The sequence below is a fragment of the Pseudopodoces humilis genome, chromosome 6, assembly GCF_049639895.1.
Source record: "Pseudopodoces humilis isolate 2021_Gansu_Grassland_sample_001 chromosome 6, ASM4963989v1, whole genome shotgun sequence".
Classification (NCBI taxonomy): Eukaryota; Metazoa; Chordata; class Aves; order Passeriformes; family Paridae; genus Pseudopodoces; species Pseudopodoces humilis.
The window spans coordinates 605,679-625,000 of record NC_142205.1 but is presented as its reverse complement, the minus strand read 5'-3'; the positions used below and the strand labels follow the sequence as shown (position 1 = coordinate 625,000).

Genomic DNA, 19,322 nt, shown 5'->3' with positions numbered 1-19,322 from the left:
TGACATAATTCCCACTGCTGGCTATCAATTACCAATTAATTACCAATTAATTATCAATTAATTTCTGCCCAACCTGCCGCTCGCAGGCCGAGCTTGGGAGCTCTGGGGATGCTCTGGGAAGGCTCCTGGAAGGGGCCCGAGGGGATTTGGAAGGCAAATGTGGAGCTGGGCAGCAGCTGTAAGGTGATGCTGATGGTTATCACCCTCATTCCCATGGACTGCTGGAAAAACACTCCTGGCAAAGGAAACGGAGCCCAGGAGCCAGAGGTGGCCCAGGAGGACACCGGCTTCATGGTGCCCTGGAGCTGGCAGGGCTGGGAAATGTCCCCAAGGTGTTTCCAGGAGAGGCTTTGCTGATTAAAATGATTTCTGATGGTGTCCTCACGTCCAGGAGAAAAGCTCCTGTCACAGCAGAGCTTCCCCTGCTCTCCCTGCCACCCCACAAGGGATTTTGTCCCTTGGGGTGGAGAAGTTTGGGGGCTGATGGGGACAGTTGAGGGGCAGGAGAGTTTCTCTGAGGAATGGGAGGTCTGGAAGGTGGCTTTGGCATAAACCCAGGGTTTTAGGTGGTGACATTGTCCATGCTCTACCACGAGGTGTTTGACTCTCTATTTACCCTGTCTAGCTGTCTCCAGGCCCTGCTCCAGGCCCTTCCACACTGGAGTGTTTAATTCCATCACCCCATATCCCCAAGGTTCCCCTGGACAGCACCCCTGAGGCAGCCCCCACCCCTCCTTGCCTGTCCCACAGACACACCCAAACCTGGGGGTGTTGTTATCCAGCCGCAGGGTGACCCCGCTCCTGTGCCAGGAGCTCCCCACCCCGGGAGAGCCAGGCCATCATCCCAGAGTCACTCGTTCACAATGTGCACAGGGTGATGGGGACCACACAATTCCTTCAGGAACATCAGCAGTGCTCCCAGCCCAGCCCAGCCCAGCCGTGCCCGTCCCCCACCAGCTCCTCTCGGACTCGCTGGGCCCCTCCAGATTCGCTCCAGCTCCTGAGGAGCCAGGTCTGGTTTGCTTGGACACCATCAGTGGGCAGAACGAGCCAGGCTGGCCTGGAGGGAACCTCAGGAATCCTGCTGGGGTGGGCAGGGGGTGCTGAGTGGGGAAATTGGGATGGAAATGAGGATGGCAGCGTCACAGCCTTAACAGCAAATGGAGGTGGCACCGCTTGGGCTGCCCCACGCTCCCTCTGGGAGAAAATCCTGGAATCTGGCCATGCCAGGGGTGGGAACCAGCTGGGATTTGAGGTTCCTTCAGGCCAAAGCAGGCTGTGACTCTGTGGTCCCCAGCCTGGGAGCACTGGTGGCTCTGTACGAGGCGTGGCTTGCCGTGACCCAGCCGAGGAGGGGCCCAGGTGTGAGGGACACTGGGCGGGTGGGAGAAGATGCAGAGCCTGATAAGGGATGGTGCTGATGGGCATCACCAAGGGGCTGTGCCTGAGCCCTGGCCCTGAGCGCTTGGTGCTGGTTCTGGGCTCCTCTGGACCCAGGAACTGTTTGGACTGGAAGAGACCCCAAAGCTCCTCTCACTCCACCCCTACCGTGGGCAGGGACACCTTCCACTGTTCCCCACTGCTCCAAACGCAGTCCAGCCTGGCCTTGAGCCCCCCCAGGGACGGGGCAGCCCCAGGTTCTCCAGGACTCACTGCCAGGAACCCCTTTCCTCCCACCCCGCGGTGGGGACAGGGACAGAGGACTCACTGTTGCTTCCGGGTGAGCTCCTGCTCCTTCTGCACCAGGTCCTGCTTGAGGGAGGCCAGCATCTCCACGCTGACATCCACCTGGCGGGACAGCTCCGACGCCCGGTCCTCCAGCTCCTGCTTCTCCCGGCTCAGCCTCAGGCTCTCCTGCTTGGCCTTCTCCAGCTCCGAGCTCTTGCGGTCCAGCTCCACCTGGAGCCGGCCCACCTGCGAGGCGATCTTCTGCTCCACCTCCTCCGTCAGCTTCTCCAGCCTCTTGTCCACCTCCAGCTTCTCGAAGGCGCGGATCTTCAGGCGGGCCAGGCCCTCCTCGTAGGCCGCGTCCATGGCGGCCGGCGCTGCGGGCGCGGGCGCCACGGCCTTGCCCCGGGTGAAGATCTCGCTCAGAGGGATCTCGATCTCGTGGACATAGCGGGGCGAGGGCGACGAGGACGGGGCCGGCTCCAGCTCCTCGGCGGGGACCAGGTCGCAGGAGAAGCGCTGGTCCTTGCCCTGGAAGGAGGTGCTCTCAAAGTAGTCCCTGCGGGCGGCCGGGGTCAGCAGGGCCCCGTCGGCGGCCAGCGGGAACACGGCGGCATCGCAGATGCTGTTGGTCTTGGAGAGCACGTAGAGGGTCTCGTAGGTGTGGTTGTACTCCAGGTGTGCGCGCAGCGAGGACAGGCTGCGGAAGCGCTTGTGCTCCCCGCAGCGCGGACAGCGGTACGGCAGGTCCAGCGAGGCCATCCCTCAGCTCTGCTCCCCGGCGATGGGGACGCGCGGGACCCCGCTCATGGCGCGGCGCGGAGGCCGCGGGGACGCGCGGGGGTCCCCGGGGAGCCCCCGGCTGAGGAGCGGCGGCTCCGCTGGGACATGGCTGGGATGGAACGAGGGGTCCCGCAGTCCTGGGGGGCTGTCAGCAGCAAGCGGTGCCGGGCGCTGGAAGAGATGGGGGTCAGTGATACAGGGCTGGGGGTCCCCAAAAATCCCTCCTTGGTCCTTTTTCTGGGTCCCCTCTGTGCCTCCATCCCACCCTCCCGTGTTCCTCCCACCCACGTGCATCCCTAGGGAGGGCAGTGGTGCTGAGGAAGGTCAGAGCCCCTGGAATGTGCAGAACCCCAGGAATGTGCAGAACCCCTGGAATGTGCAGAGCCCCAGGAATGTGCAGAACCCCTGGAATGTGCAGAACCCCTGGAATGTGCAGAGCCCCAGGAATGTGCAGAACCCCAGGAATGTGCAGAGCCCTGGGAATGTGCAGAGCCCTGGGAATGTGCAGAACCCCTGGAAGGTGGAGAGCCCTGGGAATGTGCAGAGCCCCAGGAAGGTGCAGAACCCCTGGAATGTGCAGAGCCCTGGGAATGTGCAGAGCCCTGGGAAGGTCCAGAGCCCCGGGAATTTGCAGAGCCCCAGGAAGGTCCAGAGCCCCTGGAATGTGCAGAGCCCTGGGAATGTGCAGAACCCCTGGAATGTGCAGAGCCCCAGGAAGGTGCAGAGCCCCAGAAAGCTCCAGAACCACTGGGAAGTTCCACAACCCTGGGGAAGACCCACAGCTTTTGGGAAGCTCCACAGCCCTTGGGAGGTTCCACAGCTCCTGGACTCCATGAGCTTTGAGGTCTTTTCCAGCCTGGATGGTTCTGTGGTTCTACCAACCCTTGGGAAGATCCAGAACGGCTGGGAAGGTCTCCCAGCCCCTGGGAAGGTTCACAACCATCTAGGGGGAGCACAGCCACCAGGAAGGTGCACAACCCACAGGAACCTCGCTCCATCCACCCTGAGCTTGTCACAGGAGGTGGCAGAGGTGACCCCTTGGCTCTCTTGCCCAGCCACCACCCCGTGAGCCCCTGCAGCATCAGGGGTCTCCAAGGCCCAGGATCATCCCCCTGTCCAACACCAGGAGCAGCTGCTGGGATCCACCTGCTCCAAGCAAGGCTGACCCAATCCTGCTGGATCAGCCCCTGAAGGCTGGAGTGGGATTCACTCCCAAGAGTTCTCATCCATGTCCGATGCAGGGGACACGGTGGCCTCTCCTGCCTGGGTGGGTGAGGGTCCCTGTGGGAGCTGCCTCATTCCCCACTCACAAAATCTTCCACGACATCACTGGGGGAAACCCCACCCTTGTGACATGGGAGAAGCCAGTGAAAATCCAGCCCAGGAGGCACAAACACACCTCAGGGCACAAGATTTTCATTTTTCATTCATTTTTCATTCATTTTTCATTCATTTGTCATTCAAACATGAATTTGTTTTTACCCCAGAACACCGAGGGCACCCAGGGGTGGGAGCATCCCCTGCTCATCCCTCTGCAATATCCCACAATCAGCTCTTCCCACCACCTTAAAAGCCCTCGGAGCCCTCCTGCATCCCATCACCAGCAGCTGCTGAGCCCTGAACCGCCACGGAACCTCCATCCGTCCCTGCTGCTCCCCAGGGCAGCATCCCCGGTGGCTCAGCGTCCCCTCACAGGGACAACCAGGCCACGAGGCTGGGAAACCATTTTTTAAGGGAAAAATCAGCAAAGGCAAGAAATGCACGGCAGAAATCAAACCGAGATGAGGCCGGAGGGTTTGTGACCCGCTTGGCTGCGTTTTGGGGCCGTTACCAAACACACCCTGCCACATTAAACCCACCTGGGCCACCCCCGGCGGGGCCGGCCCGAACCCGAACCCCGGCGAGCACAAAGCGCGTCCGGCAACTTCGGCCGGGGGGATGAGAAAGCGCTTTTCCAGCGCAGGGATGGGGAATCTGCCGTGGTGCCTCAGGCCTGGATTCCTGCCCACGGCGTCTCCGGGGCACCCGAGCAGCCTCAGCCCGAATTTCCCGGCCAAAATCCGAGGCAGGATCCTGCCCAGGTGGATCGGGAAGCGCACGGAGCCCGCTCCTTGTCCTGGGCAGGTCCTACCCCGGCCGCAAAACCTCTCCTCGCTCCCATCTCCACGGCAACGAGCGGGATTTGAGGGAATTATTGGTGGAGTCATTACTACGGCGGCCACGCTGATAAAAGCCGCAGGCATCCGGAGCCGGGAAACGCTCCCGAGCGCCGGGATTGCAGCATCCCCGGGCTGCTCCAGCGCCGCTACCTGCCATCCATCATGGAGCCTTTCTTCGCATTGTTTAACGCTTTTCCTGCCCACCCACCCCCCAAAAATGTTACCAGCAGGCAGCTCCCCTGCCTGGCTGGAGAGGGAAGCGGGGATGGAGCAGAGAGGCGGCTGCAGGTTGATGTCGGGCTGGAGGATGCTGCCCGTGCCGCTGCTCCCTTCCTTCCCCGGGCTGGGAGCACCGCGGTGGGCGAGGACGGCCCGGGCTGAGGCACGGGGGGCTCGGGGAAGGTGGGCACGAAAATCTGGATGGATTTTTCGCCCCCCGCAGTCCCTGGGGCAGGGAGCGGCGGCGGGTCCGTCCTCACATCCTGGCAGCGGCTTTGTCCCCGCTGCGTCCCGCTGCTCCCGGGGGCCCGGGTGAGGAGCATCCTGGGGACAAGCCACCACCTCCCGGGCCACCATCCCCGCTCCGTCCCATCCCCCGTGGCCCCATACCTGCTTCTGGCCGCCGTCCTCCCGCGCTGGGCTCCTCCGGCGAGGGCAGCATCGCTCCCGCTCGCCCGCGGGCCGCCCCCGAGCCGGGGGTGCGGGTGGGGGCCGGAGCCCGCTCCGCCGCACAAAGGAGGAGGCTGCGGGCGGCTCAGGGCTGCGCCGGCCCGGGGGGATGCGGGGCTCCGGGGATGCGGGCACAGGGATGCGGGGAAGGAGGGATGCGGCCCGAGGGAAGCGCCCGGCTCCCTGCGGCCAGCACCTCCATGCCAGGCCCCGGGGAAGGAGCGAGGGAGGGAGGGTGGTGGCTGCGGGGTGGGGGGAGGAGGAGGAGGCGGAGGAGGAGGAGGAGGAGGGAGGGAGGAAGCCGAGGCTGAAGGCCCCGGCGGGGCCCTGGCAGGATGGCGGTTCTGGGCACCCTGGGGATGGCGGGTGCCCGGGGCGCTGAGGCTCAGAGCGGGCTCGGCATGGCGAGCGAGGCGGCGAGGGAGGGATGCAGGGATGGAGGAAGGCGGAGGGCGAGCGCCGGCAGCCGCCTCCTCCCCTGCAGCCGGAGCCGGGGCTGCCTCGCTGCCGGTTCCTCCCGCACAGCTCCCTCTGCCTGTCTCCCCACGAACACGGCGGGCCCCGGCAGCCCCCGGCCCCCAGAGCCCCCGGTCCCCCCGGCTGAAGCCCCTGCCCCTGGCAGCTCCTGGCCCCGAGAATCCTCCCGGGAATACAGAGCCGGGTGTGCGGCCCAGCCTGGGCACCTGACACGGGCTCGGTCCCGGGACAGCCCCTGATCATCCTGTCTTCATCCCTGGCTTCATCCTAATCGAGTCCCCGAGTATTCTGCCTTGGTCCTGACCCAGTCCTGAGCACTCTGGCTTGGTCCTTGGCTGGTCCTGAGCAGGTACTTGATCATCCTGGCTTAATCCCCAGCTCGATCCCGATCCAATCCTTGAGCACCCTGGCTCAATTCCCAGCTTGGTCCTGCTCTGGTCCCTGAATGCCCTGGTTCGGTGCCCGGGTCGGCCCCAAGGCCCCTGATTTGGTCCCAGTCCAGTCACCAAATACCCTGGGCTGGTTCCCAGCTTGGTCCTGATCTGGTAAATCCCAGCCTTGGTCCTGACTGAATCCCTGAGCATCCACTTCTGGGCCCTGCCTTGATCCCCAGATGGTCCCTGAGCGCTCTGGTTTAACCCTGGCTTGATCCTGATCCAGCTCCTGAGCCCTGAGTCTGGTGCCCGTGCCAAAGGAACCTGGCACTGCCGAGCTCTCCTCTCCTCTCCTCTCCTCTCCTCTCCTCTCCTCTCCTCTCCTCTCCTCTCCTCTCCTCTCCTCCTCTCCTCTCCTCTCCTCTCCTCTCCTCTCCTCTCCTCTCCTCTCCTCTCCTCTCCTCTCCTCTCCTCTCCTCTCCTCTCCTCTCCTCTCCTCTCCTCTCCTCTCCTCTCCTCTCCTCGAGTCTCCTCTCCTCTCCTCGAGTCTCCTCTCCTCTCCTCTCCTCGAGTCTCCTCTCCTCGAGTCTCCTCTCCTCTCCTCGAGTCTCCTCTCCTCGAGTCTCCTCTCCTCGAGTCTCCTCTCCTCGAGTCTCCTCTCCTCGAGTCTCCTCTCCTCGAGTCTCCTCTCCTCGAGTCTCCTCTCCTCTCCTCGAGTCTCCTCTCGTCTGAGTCTCCTCTCCTCCCCTCCCCTCCCCTCTCCTCTCCTCTCCTCTCTCCTCTCCTCTCCTCTCCTCTCCTCTCCTCTCCTCTTCCTCTCCTCTCCTCTCCTCTCCTCTCCTCTCCTCTCCTCTCCTCTCCTCTCCTCTCCTCTCCTCTCCTCTCCTCTCCTCGAGTCTCCTCTCCTCTCCTCTCCTCTCCTCTCCTCTCCTCGAGTCTCCTCTCCTCGAGTCTCCTCTCCTCGAGTCTCCTCGAGTCTCCTCTCCGTTGGTGTCCCCAGCCCCAGGATTTGGGGTACCACTGCTCCTGTCCCCCCACTCGTGTCCCCAGCCCAGTCAGGAGCAGCTGCCCAGAGGCTGTGGGGTGTCTGTGGGGTGTTTGTGTGTCTGTGGGGTGTTTGTGTGTCTGTGGGGTGTCTGTGGGGTGTTTTTGTGTCTGTGGGGTGTTTTTGGGGTGTCTGTGGGGTGTTTCTGTGTCTGTGGGGTGTTTTTGGGGTGTCTGTGGGGTGTGACCCATCCCTCCTCCCTGGCAGCGCCGGCCAGAGGGGCAGAGGGCCAAGGCTGGAGCGGTGCCTGTGCAGAGCTCCAGGTTCAGCATCAATAATTAATCATTTCCTGAGGGGTATTAATCAAGGCCTCGTGCATCATTCATGGCCAGCGGTGCAGGGGGAGCTCGGCTCCGCTGCCCTGCGGGATCTGACATCTCCCAGCCCCTTCCCAAAGGAAACCCGAGCTCCTCTCTGAGCACAGAACCTGCGGTGTCTCCCCAGAAAAGATTTTCCCGGGAGTTTGGGGTCACCTGCACCCCTCGGAGTGGTCCTGGCTCGGGATTCAGCTCCCACACACTGGAGGGGTTCCCCCAGGGTCAGGAGCACCCTTGGGTGCTCTCCAGGTATGAGATTTTAGGGATTCATCTGAGGGGAAGTTTGGGATTTCCCCATCAACCAGGTTTCCTTCTGGCCCCTTCCCACATCCCATCTCTGCTGCCAACCCCCATCCCCATCCCAGCTTCCCACCCCAGCTCCACACCCCACACAAGCTCCCATTCTGCTGGGATTACTGGGACTGGGTTCTGCTGGGATTCCTGGGACACTGGGTTCTGGGATTCCTGGGACACTGGGTTCTGGGATTCCTGGGACACTGGGTTCTGCTGGGATTCCTGGGACACTGGGTTCTGGGATTCCTGGGACACTGGGTTCTGGGATTCCTGGGACACTGGGTTCTGGGATTCCTGGGACACTGGGTTCTGGGATTCCTGGGACACTGGGTTCTGGGATTCCTGGGACACTGGGTTCTGGGATTCCCGGTGTTCAGCCCCGGAATGCTCCAGTCCATGTGTTGACAAAGGCTGAGGGACACGATGGAATAGGACAGGGTTGCCCCTCTCTCGTTCATTTTATGGTTGGGGGGCAGAGCCCCCCTGCCCAGGGCTGCTGGAGGGGACAAAGCCCATCAGGAAAGGAAAGAGCGGATTGCAGCTGTGCCCTTTCCCTGCCTCAGTTTCCCCCCTCGGCAAGGAGAGGAGCATCAGCCCTGAATCACTGAGCACTGATGACAATGGCACTGCTGCCTCCATTGCCACAGGCTCCTTCTCCCGGTGAACGGAGACCAAAGCTCGGCGTGCCCCATCTCCCACTGGAAGGATGGGATTTTGGGATTTCCTGGTTGTAACTGGTTTTTAACCACCAGAGGAGGGCGGTTTTTCCATGGAGGGACATTCCTGGCTGCAGCAGCCACCCGGCCATTCCCGGGAGAGGGGAGCCAGCGTCCCTCTGCCGGCTGAAATTCCAAAAGGAAGGGGGTAAAGGGCCTCCCTTTGTGCAGGGTCCCCATCCTGCCTGGTGCTGCCTGGATCTCTCCAACCCTGGGGCTGAGCCAGGCTGGGAATGGGGAATGGGGATCTCATCCCATTTCCTGTGGATCATCCACATCCCACTGGGAACCGGGATCCTGGAGTGGGGGCTCTGGGCTGGCCTTTGGGGGCCCCACAGGAGAGGGGCAGATTCCTCCAGGAGCCATCAGAACAAACCCAGAGCCACGTGCTGTGTTTGGAGGGAGCCCCAGCACGAGGAGCAGGATCCCAGCCCTGTCCCTCCCTGGGATGAGCCCTCCCTCGGGGCTTGGGGATGCTCAGGAGGTGTCACCCCGCTGCACTGACAGATTTTTTCTCCCTGCTAATTACAGAAACACCTTTTCCCCCAAAAAATGCAGAGGTCAGAAACCCAACAGAAATACAGGATGGAAAGGCAGAGAGCAGCCTTAGAGAGGACTTGGATCAGCTCAAGTCTTTAATTAGAAAAATAGACACAAATTTGAAATATTCCTGATAGAGGCCTTTTCTTTTTACAAACAGAATGATGACGATGACGATGATGATGATGATGATGATAATAGTATTGAAATCACCTTTCCCAAGGGCCTGTTAGCACCGGTTGCCAGAGCCCGGTGGTGTCTCTCTCCCGTGCCGGCCGGGAAATCTCCAGCCGGGAGCATCCTGCCAAGTGCCGGCTTGGGAAATCGCAGCCCGGCCTCTACGAACGCCGAGCGTCCACAGAACCCACGTCGGTGGCGATTTCTGTCTGTACACGGCTTTTCCGCTGCCCTCCTCGGAACGGGAGCTGGTCCCGGTGGTTCGGAGGCGGCTCCGCATCCCATCCCCGCAGGGAGCGGCCCGGCCCCGGCACCGCCTCCCGCGGGGCCCTGCGGGGCCCGGCTCGGCTCCAACGCCTCCCTCCTCACCCAGGAGGGAACTCCCAGCCCGGCTCTCCCCTGAGACGCTCGGGGGACCTCGGGAAACGCCGCCCGCCAGGGCAGCGCTCAGGCCGGAGCTTCAGAGCGGCCCGAAGGAGAGCCCCACCGAGAAGAACCCCAAGCCCTTGAGCTTCTCCTCGGTCCGGGCTTTCTGCTTGAGGTGCACTTTGCTGTGGCGCTTCTTCTCGTCGCTGCGGGCGAAGCGGCGGCCGCAGGTGTCGCAGGAGAAGGGTTTCTCGCCCGTGTGGGTGCGGATGTGCGTGGTGAGGTGGTCGCTGCGGCTGAAGTTGCGCAGGCAGATGCGGCACTGGAAGGGTTTGTGGCCCGTGTGGATGCGCAGGTGCCGGTTGAGCTCGTCGGAGCGGGCGAAGCTCCGGATGCAGTTCTCCACCGGGCAGGCGAACGCCTTCTCGTGGGGCTTGGGGCAGAAGCACTTGGAGGAGCACTTGCTCCGGCGCGTCTTCTTCTTGGGCTCGGCCAGGGCCGGAGGGTTGGGGGGCAGCAGCGAGGGGAGCGAGGAGGACGTGGGGTGGCCCAGAAAGTCCGTGGGGGGGACGGAAGGAGAGGGGTGAGGATGGAGGAGCTCGGCGGAGCTCATCAGGCCCGGCAGGACCTCGGGCTGGGCCAGGGAGGAGTCGAAGTCCGGCATTAAGGGCGCGGGGATGTTGTGGATCTTGGCGTCGGCGAAGTCCCCGCGGGCCGGGAAGTTTTCTGGCTCGCAGCCGAAGCCCAGATGGGTTCCGAAGCAGGCGGAGTCCTCTGCCAGGCTGCCGAGCTCCGACTGGCAGCTGACGGACAGGACGCTCTCCATCTTGGAGCCCAGCGGGGGAAACAGCCCCTGGCCGCTGTCGGCGGCAGCGAAGCCCTCGGGAGAGGGGAAGAAGGCCTGGTGCTGCTGGGAGATGGGATCCCACTGGCCACAGGAGGCCTTGAACTTGTCCAGGGCCGAGGAGCCGGAGGACAGCTTGATGTCCTGCTTGCTGTCCAGCAGCTTGGGCTGGAAGAAGCACTGGGAGCTGTTTCCCAGCCCGGGCTGTGCCGGCAGGGGCTGAGCGCCCTCGGCCGCGGGGAAGGCTCCGAAGCCCGGCTCCGGGAACGGGCTGGATCCGCTCATCTCGGGCTGGCACGGCGGGTACAGCTCCAGCTGGCTCTGAGCCACCTCGGGACACGGGTAAAGAGCATCCAGGTGCCTCTGGTGGCCCTCGGAGGAGGCGAAGGGGGAGATGCCCAGGATCCCCGACATCAGGTTGAAGAGGGATTCCTGGTCCTGCGGGTGCTCCGGGACCGCCTTGATGAAGAAGCTGCCGGTGTAGCTGAGGGAAGGCGAGGGCTGGCTGCCCAGCAGAGAGTAATCCACGGCCCCGCCGCTGCCGGGGGCACCCAGCAGCTCACCTGGGAACCAGAGGAGACGGTGGTGAGAGGGCTGGAGGGATCCGGGGGCGGGATGCGGGGAGCAGCGGGAGGCTGTGGCGTCACTGCGAGGGCTCCGTCCCTCAAACCGCACGGGGAGCCCCGGGATTCACCCCCCTCCCCCGGCAGGACCCTCGGGACCCCCGCCCTGAGCTAGCGGGGGGCTGCCGAACCCCCAGGCCGGGGCTGAGGGCGGAGGAGGGGAAGGTTCCCGATTCCTGGATGCAGCGATCGTTCCCAGCGGGGTCCCTCGTCCCCGGCCGCCTCCCGGCCGCCCTTACCTCCGAGGAAATCGGCCTCTGCCAGAAGTTGCTGCTCAGGCTGCCCCAAGCCCTGCAGGTCTCCGGTTTTCATCTCGCAGCTCTCCTCGTACTTGGAGTAAAGCGGATCCGGGCAGGAGAAATCCATAACGTTGAGCATCTTCCCTGGAGACGCGGCCGGAGCGGGGGGGCCGGGCTGGGACGAGCCGGGGCTGCTCGGGAGGAGCCGGGGGATGCCCAGGGAGAGCCGGAGGATGCTCAGGGGCGAGACCGGAGATGCTCCAGGCGAGCCCGGGGATGCTCGGGGCGAGGCCGGGATGAGCTGGGAACGCTCGGGATGCCCGCACCGATCCGAGGGACGCTCAGGGACGAGCCGGGGGACGCTCGGGGTGCCCGGATCGGTCCGAGGGATGCTCGGGGCAGGTCCCGGGGACCCTGCAGGTGATGCTCTGGGGGGCTCGGGGCAGTGCGGGGGGCGCTCCGGGGGGGCTGCGGGGGCAGGCCCGGCCCGGGGGGGGCAGGCAGGGCCCGGCGGAGGCGCAGCCCGAGCGGACACCCGGAGCTCCCTCCCCGCCGCCCCCTTTATAGCGGGAGCGGGGCTGCTCCGACCTTCCGCCGCAGCCATTTCTGGAGTCCCCAGTGAGGCTGCCGTGACGTAAATGCCCATATATGGACTCAGGATGTAGGCTAGGGAGTCCCAATAAGGAAATCTCTCCCGTGACGCGATGCCCCTTCCCTCCCCCTTCCCTCCTCCCCTCCCCCTTTTCTCTCCCTCTGTTTTTCATTTTTTTCCCCCCTTCCTTCTCTCTTTTTAACTAATAATCGCGATATTTTTAACAAATCTCCGCCGCTCTGTGTGCGTGTGTGCCCAGCATCCCCTCCCGCAGCCCCGGCTGTGCAGGAACGAGCCTCGCCCGGAGCCTTCGCTGTCCCCCCGGCCGCTCCATCCCCTGCGGCTCGCAGGGATCTGGGGAGGCTGCGGGGATCCCCGCGGCTCGGCCCTTGCTCCGCAGCCTTGGCTCCCGTCCCACCGTGGGCTGCTCCTCTCCCGGATTTGCATCTCCCCAGGCTCTCCTTCGCCCTGTGCTATTTTTCCCCGTTTTGTGAATGCCTTTTGTTGCTCTTGTTCCTTCTAGAAGCGCCAAAGGTTCGCTCTTCCTGCCCCCTTCCCTTCCTGGCCTCCTCTCCCGGCCGGATTTTGCGATCCTCGGTGGCGGCTGCGGCAGAGCGAGCGGCCGGGAGGGGAAGGCAGGGGCTGCTCCCAGCTCCCAGCTCCCAGAATCATCCCAGTTCGGGGCTCCCAGCCGGGCTGGAGCGCTCCGGGCTCGGAGCAGGGCTGGGGAAGGCAGATCCATCCTGCAAACCGCACCATCTTCCAGGGGGAAGCTTTCAGAGCGGGCTCCCAGGGCTCGGGAGGGATCCTGAGCTTCCAGCCCGAGCATCCCCGGGAGCCGCGCTGGGCCCTGCCGGAGGTGTCCGGATCCCAGCGCTGCTTTGGAGCTGCTCCTGGACAGGCGGGGACGCTCTGGGGAGAGGATTGTCCCTGGCCTCCGGCACGGCTGGGGAGGAGAATGCTCTGGGCGTTTTGGCTGCCGGGCTCAAACCCCTCTGTGAAGGATGTTCACACAAATCTTTGGGGTACAAACCTGCTGCTCTCAGCTCAAAGCAGCTCAGGTGACCTCGGTGTGCAGGAGGGAGGCTCTGCATGAAAGGAGCTGGGAAAGAGGAGGGGGCCTCTCCCTGGCCTCCCTGAATGTCTCCAGGTGCTCACAGCTCCGGCTGGAAGGCCAGCTGTGCTGGGCTGTGTCCCAGATGTGCTGGGCTGTGTCCCAGATGTGCTGGGCTGTGTCCCAGATGTGCTGGGCTGTGCCCCAGATGTGCTGGGCCATGCCCCAGATGTGCTGGGCTGTGCTGGGCTGTGCCCAGATGTGCTGGGCTGTGCCCCAGATATGCTGGGCCATGCCCCAGATGTGCTGGGCTGTGCTGGGCTGTGCCCAGATGTGCTGGGCTGTGCCCCAGATGTGCTGGGCTGTGCCCCAGATGTGCTGGGCTGTACCCAGGGCCATGTCCCAACTGTGCTGGGCTGTGTCCCCATGCCCAGGGCCATGCCCCAGATGTGCTGGGCCGTGCCCCAGATGTGCTGGGCTGTGTCCCAGATATGCTGGGCTGTACCCAGGGCCGTGTCCCAGCTGTGCCGGGCTGTGTCCCCGTGCCCAGGGCTGTGCCCCAGATGTGCTGAGCTGTGTCCCAGATGTGTTGGGCTGTGCCCCAGATGTGCTGGGCTGTGTCCCAGATGTGCTGGGCCATGTCCCAGATGTGCTGGGCTGTGTCCCAGATGTGCCGAGCTGTGTCCCAGCTGTGCTGGGCTGTGCCCCCGTGCCCAGGGCCGTGCCAGGCCAGGCCCCAGCTGGCAGCAGCAGGTGAAGGGCCCTGTTCCTGAGCTATTCCTGGCACCAGGATGAGTCACGGCGTCACCTTGGGCAGATCCCTGGGATTTGTCTCGCAGCACCTCCCCTCACTGGGGGCAGCTGCTGCCTCTGCACACAGCAGAGCCCTGGCACAGAGGCCAGGAGGCAACAAAGCCCCCTGGGCACTCAGGGAGAGTCAGGGAATGAGCCCTGAGGGCCAGGCTGGAAATAAAAGAGGGGATGGAGAGACAAGGCAATGATCAGAGTGTGGAAATGCTCGCATTTCCACCCCTTTATTCCCCATTTGTCTCCTCAGGGGAGGTGGGGCGGCCCAGAGCAGTGGGCAGACCGTGGGTTTCAGTAAATCAAAGGCAAAACTTCACCCTGCAGTGCTCGGTGACCCTGGAATTTGGAGCTTGGGGACATCATGGGGACCAGGATGTCCAGAGCGATGTTCCCCTGTGGCCACTGAGCACAGCCCAGGCTGCTGTGAGGGATGTGCTGGACCAGCAGCAGGGGGGGCTCCCTGCCACAGCCACAGCCACGGGGCAGCTCTCACAAACCTCCCTCATCCTCAGAGCTGCTCCTGACACACTGGCACTGCTTCAGCTCCCCAGAGGGAAACCAACCATCGTTGTGTGGCTCACCAACCTTCAGCTGCAGAGGTCCTGCCTAAAGTCCCCTCCTCCCCTGGATGAAAGCTCTCATCCTGTAAGCCTGATATAAATAGAGGCTTCCCTGAAAAAGCTTTTTATGTTGTGTTTTTCTATGATAAAACCCGAAGCAGTTTGAAGTGACCCTCCAGGACGGGGAGGAGAGCGGCTGTGGAGGTGACACCACGCATGAGGTAATGGGAAAACGTGACCAGGGCTGGAGCCAAGCCCTGGATCAGGTGCTGGCACCGCATTTCCCGAGCCAGAAGGGCTCCTGGCTGCCGAGGATTGCCTTCCTGGGGGGAACTGTGGCGTCACCAGGAGCAGGGAGGAAATCCGTGCCGTGTCCAGGGGCACCGGGCTCAGGCTCTGCCCGGGTTTGGGCTCTCTCTGCCCCCTCCCCGGGGTACTGCAGGAGCCTTTGGAGCCTCAGGGGTCTGGAAAGGGCTGGGGCAGCTCCCTCCCTCCCTCCCTCCCTCCCTTCCCTCCTTCCCTCCTTCCCTCCTTCCCTCCTTCCCTCCTTCCCTCCTTCCCTCCTTCCTTCCTTCCTTCCTTCCTTCCTTCCTTCCTTCCTTCCTTCCTTCCTTCCTTCCTTCCTTCCTTCCTTCCTCCTCTCCTTCCTTCCTTCCTTCCTGCCTTCCAGCTTTCCTTCCTTCCCTGGTTCCTTCCTTCGCTCCTTCCTTTCTTCCTTCCTTCCTTCCTTCCTACCTCCCCTCCTTCCTGTCTTCCTGCCTTCCTACCTTCCTTCCCTCGTTCCTTCCTTCTTGCCTTCCTTCCTACATTCCTTCCTTCCTTCCTTCCATCCTTCCTTCCTTCCTTCCTTCCTTCCTTCCTTCCTTCCTTCCTTCCTTCCTTCCTTCCTTCTTCCTTCCTTCCCTCCTTCCCTCCTTCCTTCCTTCCCGCCCCCCTGCCTTCCCTCCCTCCTTCCCTCCTTCCCTCCTTCCCCCCTTCCCCCATTCCCCCATTCCCCCATTCCCTGCTCCCAGCTGGGGTTTCCCCACGGAGATCCAGCCCCAGCTCCTGTCTTTGCCAGGTTTGTGCCCTGGATTTCCCCTCTGCAGTCTGCCTTTGGCTCTGCCCTGTAAATCCGGCAGTTTTTGGCAGGGGCTGGACGCTCCCGGGACTCGCGGCCGTGTTTGAGGGAGAATCTGCCATGGAAAAGAGGAGAACGATCCTCTCTCCCCCTGCCTCTCCACGAGCCAGGCAGGAGCTGGGCAAGGTCTGGGAACAGCTTTTCCCTCTGGAACACGAGGGCAAGGGCAGAGATGGGCTGGTGTGAGATTGGAATTCATTTTCCAGAGGGATGGGCTGAGGTTGGTTGGTGGCAGCGCTGCCCGGGCAGCCCACGGGCAGCTGGGGAAATGGAAATTCCAGATGTGCTCCCCCAGCTCCGAGCTGGCTCGGGCACCTCGCAGCACCCGATGCCCCACGTTTGGAGCTCCCCAGGGGATCTGCCCACGGCTTCCTCTGGGAGCCCTCTCCCTTTCCTGGGCGGGGAGATGATGTTTTAGGTGAAGAAATCCCTGTTCCTGTGCCTTTGGAGCGTTCCGGAAGAGCTCCAGGCACGGGTGAGTGCTGGGTCCTGGGGCTGTGTCCCCTCCTGGGGACTCTGCTCCGGGGGCAGAGCCAGAAAATTCCCTGCAGGGAACACCGAGCCCTCCCGAGGCTTCTCCCGTGGGTGAGAAAGCTCTGCTGGTTCCTCAGTATTCCAGAAGATGCTCCTGGAATTCCAGAGTGGTTTTTGACCCCGGAAGCCGAGGGAAGGAGAGCGATCCGCAGCACTTCCCACCTCCCCAGCACTTCCAGCCCTGGCGTCCCTCCCGAGGCTCAGGCTGGCTCTGCACAGGGCCGGAGCAGCCGATGGAATTGGGGATTTTAGAGGAGCCCCCCTGGAAGTGCTGCTGGAGTTGGGGTGCCCGAGGGACCCTGCAGCACCCACGGCTCCCCAGGCGCTGCCGCAGCAGCCCCAGCTCCCCTCCCACCCCCGGCCCCACTGAACCAAAGCCAAGCCCAGAGCCCGAACCGTCAGCAGCTCCCGGAGCTCCCTGTGCCCTCCCTGGGATGGAGAGAGCAGCAGGAGCTCCCTGTGCCCTCCCTGGGATGGAGAGAGCAGCAGGAGCTCCCTGTGCCCTCCCTGGGATGGAGAGAGCAGCAGGAGCTCCCTGTGCCCTCCCCGGGATGGAGAGAGCAGCAGGAGCTCCCTGTGCCCTCCCTGGGATGGAGAGAGCAGCAGGAGCTCCCTGTGCCCTCCCTGGGATGGAGAGAGCAGCAGGAGCTCCCTGTGCCCTCCCTGGGATGGAGAGAGCAGCAGGAGCTCCCTGTGCCCTTCCTGGGATGGAGGAGGGAGCAGCAGGAGCTCCCTGTGCCCTCCCTGGGATGGAGAGAGCAGCAGGAGCTCCCTGTGCCCTCCCTGGGATGGAGGAGGGAGCAGCAGCCCCAGCTCTTGGAGCTGCCCATGGATCTCCCAGGGTCTGGGTGTCTCAGGAGCGATTCCTGCTGGGATGGCCACGGGGAGCAGGGATGGGACACTGGATCTGAAAATCCCTGAATGGATTGGGCTGGGAAGGGACTCCAAAGCCCCCCCAGTGGCAGCCCAGCCATGGCAGGGACAGTTCCCACTGTCCCAGATCCAATCCCAGCGTCCAGCCTGGCCTGGGGCACTGCCAGGGATCCAGGGGCAGCCCCAGCAAATCTGGGAATTGCAGCTCCTCCCCACCCTCCCAGCCTGGAATTCCTTGCCAAGATCCCATCCATCCCCGCCCTCTGGCACTGTGGATCTCATCTCCTTGCCCTCCCTCTCCCGCTCCGATCTCTCCATCCATCTCCCCTTCCAGAACTTCCAGGAGAGCGCCGAGCTCCGCATTTCCATGGAAACCGGCCCCGGCCCAGCGGTGCCGTCTCGCTGGGTACCTATTCCTGGTGCCTCAAGGATGCTCCAGCGGCACAGGAGACACCCTGGGGAGGTGGGGCAGGGGCTCCCGGCCCCTCCCGCTGCCCACCAGCCCCGGGAGGGGAAGGGACGCTCCGGGGCTCTTCCCCAGGGAGGATTTTCCTCAGCAGATCGAAACAGCACGTGAGGCTCTGTGAAATGCCTGCCCAAAGGGGATCTTCATTTTTAATTACCGGGCACGAGGCTGGAATTTCAGAGCCCGTGCCAGGTGCGGGTCAGGCTCGATGGTTATCTCCATCCTGCATCTCCACGTTCCCCGGCTGCTCCGCTGGCCACCACAGCTCTCCCTGCCCTTCAACCCACGGCTTCCTTCTCCTGCATCCCTTTTTCCCCCCAGGCTGCCGGGTTTGGGTGAGAGCTGCTGCCTGCAGCTCTGGGCTGACACCGAGGGCAGGAGTGGCAAAGCACCGCTCCCAAAAATAGGAGAGAGTCAGAAATAATCTCTGCTGCCCCCCAAACAACCAAATCCCAGCCCAGCCTAAAGGCAAGGCGCTAATTCCGGCAGCTCTGGCAGCAGCCAGAGGGAGCAGGAGTGGGGTTTCTATTCTCTCCTTCCCCACACGCCCTAAGCCCGGTATTTTTAGTGTGGTTTGCACACAGCAGCCAGGGCAGGAGGATTAACCGGGCTGAGCTCGGGGCTGAGGCCAGGGCTCCCAGGAACGCCAGGATTTGGCTCTGACAAAGTCAGAAAAGCAGGAGAGGACCATTTTCTTAACTCCTTCCTAAAATTTATGCCATATTTAAAAATGCCTTTTTATCCCAGGAGCTTGTGTGCCTTGATATAATGACTGGGAAGCTGCAAACATTCCCATGGCTTTCAGTTTGAATGAAATGATTCATTGAGCCCCAAATAGGTCTTTCTTCATTTATCTCACGCTGGTTTTAATCACCTCTAAACAAATTGTGCATATTTTTAAATAAAACATGTTTTAGACCAAATTACTGGACCGCTTTATTTAGAAAAAGCCTGGAGCAAAACACTGAACTTTAATTTTTTAGTTTTCAGCTGAAGCTCCCCAACGAGCCCTGAGCATCGTTAGGATGTAAATTATCTGCAGGGCACCCCAGTGCCGGGCTGGGTGTCACTCGGGAGGGGCTGGGTGTCACTCGGGAGGGGCTGGGTGTCACTCGGGAGGGGCTGGGTGTCACTCGGGAGGGGCTGGGTGTCGGTCAGGAGGGGCTGGGTGTCACTCGGGAGGGGCTGGGTGTCACTCGGGAGGGGCTGGGTGTCACTCGGGAGGGGCTGGGTGTCACTAGGGAGGGGCTGGGTGTCACTCAGGAGGGGCTGGGTGTCACTCGGGAGGGGCTGGGTGTCACTCGGGAGGGGCTGGGTGTCACTCAGGAGGGGCTGGGTGTCACTCGGGAGGGGCTGGGTGTCACTCAGGAGGGGCTGGGTGTCACTCGGGAGGGGCTGGGTGTCACTCGGGAGGGGCTGGGTGTCGGTCAGGAGGGGCTGGGTGTCGGTCGGGAGGGGCTGGGTGTCACTCGGGAGGGGCTGGGTGTCACTCGGGAGGGGCTGGGTGTCGGTCAGGAGGGGCTGGGTGTCGGTCAGGAGGGGCTGGGTGTCGGTCAGGAGGGGCTGGGTGTCACTCGGGGGGGGCTGCGTGGCGGTCAGGAGGGGCTGGGTGTCCTCTGCAGCTCCTCCTGCTCCGGCCTGGGCAGGGACTGGGGGCACACAAGGGAGCTGGGGAGCCTGGGGGACCCCTGGAGAGGAGGGGACAGTGTGGGGATGGCACAGGAGGAGTGTGGGGACACTGGGGGGCGTGGGGGGACACTGGGGGGCGTGGGGGGACACTGGGGGTGTGTGGGGACACTGGAGGGCGTGGGGGGACACCGATGGCTCATTCAGGACCCCTCGGAATGGACACCCCTGGATCGGGACAGGGCACAGGAGCCGAGCTGGGGACAGGGAGGAGCCGCTCCCTCACCTGGGATGGAAAAAGCCTCCAGGTGGATTTGATTTGTCCCCACCCCCCTGCCCGGGCACCCATCCCATTCCCACACCCGATTTTCCAGCGCCCACGGGGATTACTGGGAACGA

The 19,322-nt window shown here is 63.2% G+C and overlaps 2 protein-coding genes across 2 annotated transcripts in view; both read right to left on the bottom strand.

Moving 5' to 3' along the window:
• FBXO41 (F-box protein 41) overlaps positions 1 to 5,696 on the bottom strand; it is a 25,989-nt gene extending 20,293 nt beyond the window's left edge. The window contains exons 1-2 of the mRNA XM_088056983.1: positions 5,220 to 5,696; positions 1,709 to 2,622 (exon numbers count right to left, since the gene is read on the bottom strand). Coding sequence (XP_087913109.1) covers positions 1,709 to 2,430 — 722 coding nt within the window. The 5' untranslated portion in view covers positions 2,431 to 2,622; positions 5,220 to 5,696. The remainder of the gene's footprint in view (positions 1 to 1,708; positions 2,623 to 5,219) is intronic.
• A 3,743-nt stretch (positions 5,697 to 9,439) lies between these two features.
• EGR4 (early growth response 4) lies at positions 9,440 to 11,430 on the bottom strand. Its single transcript, XM_005532578.2, has 2 exons — positions 11,292 to 11,430; positions 9,440 to 10,992 (listed from the first exon to the last, which is right to left on the bottom strand). Exons 1-2 carry the CDS (start codon positions 11,428 to 11,430, stop codon positions 9,680 to 9,682), a joined length of 1,452 nt encoding a protein of 483 aa, XP_005532635.1. The 3' UTR covers positions 9,440 to 9,679.
• Positions 11,431 to 19,322: the final 7,892 nt, after the last annotated feature.

Excerpts from the sequence above, each read along its gene's own strand:
- EGR4 (XM_005532578.2), bottom strand. The coding sequence starts at position 11,430 with ATGCTCAACGTTATGGATTTCTCCTGCCCGGATCCGCTTTACTCCAAG. Across the intron at positions 10,993-11,291 it reads AGAGGCCGATTTCCTCGGAG|GTGAGCTGCTGGGTGCCCCC; the intron begins GTAAGGGCGGCC and ends TCTGGTTCCCAG.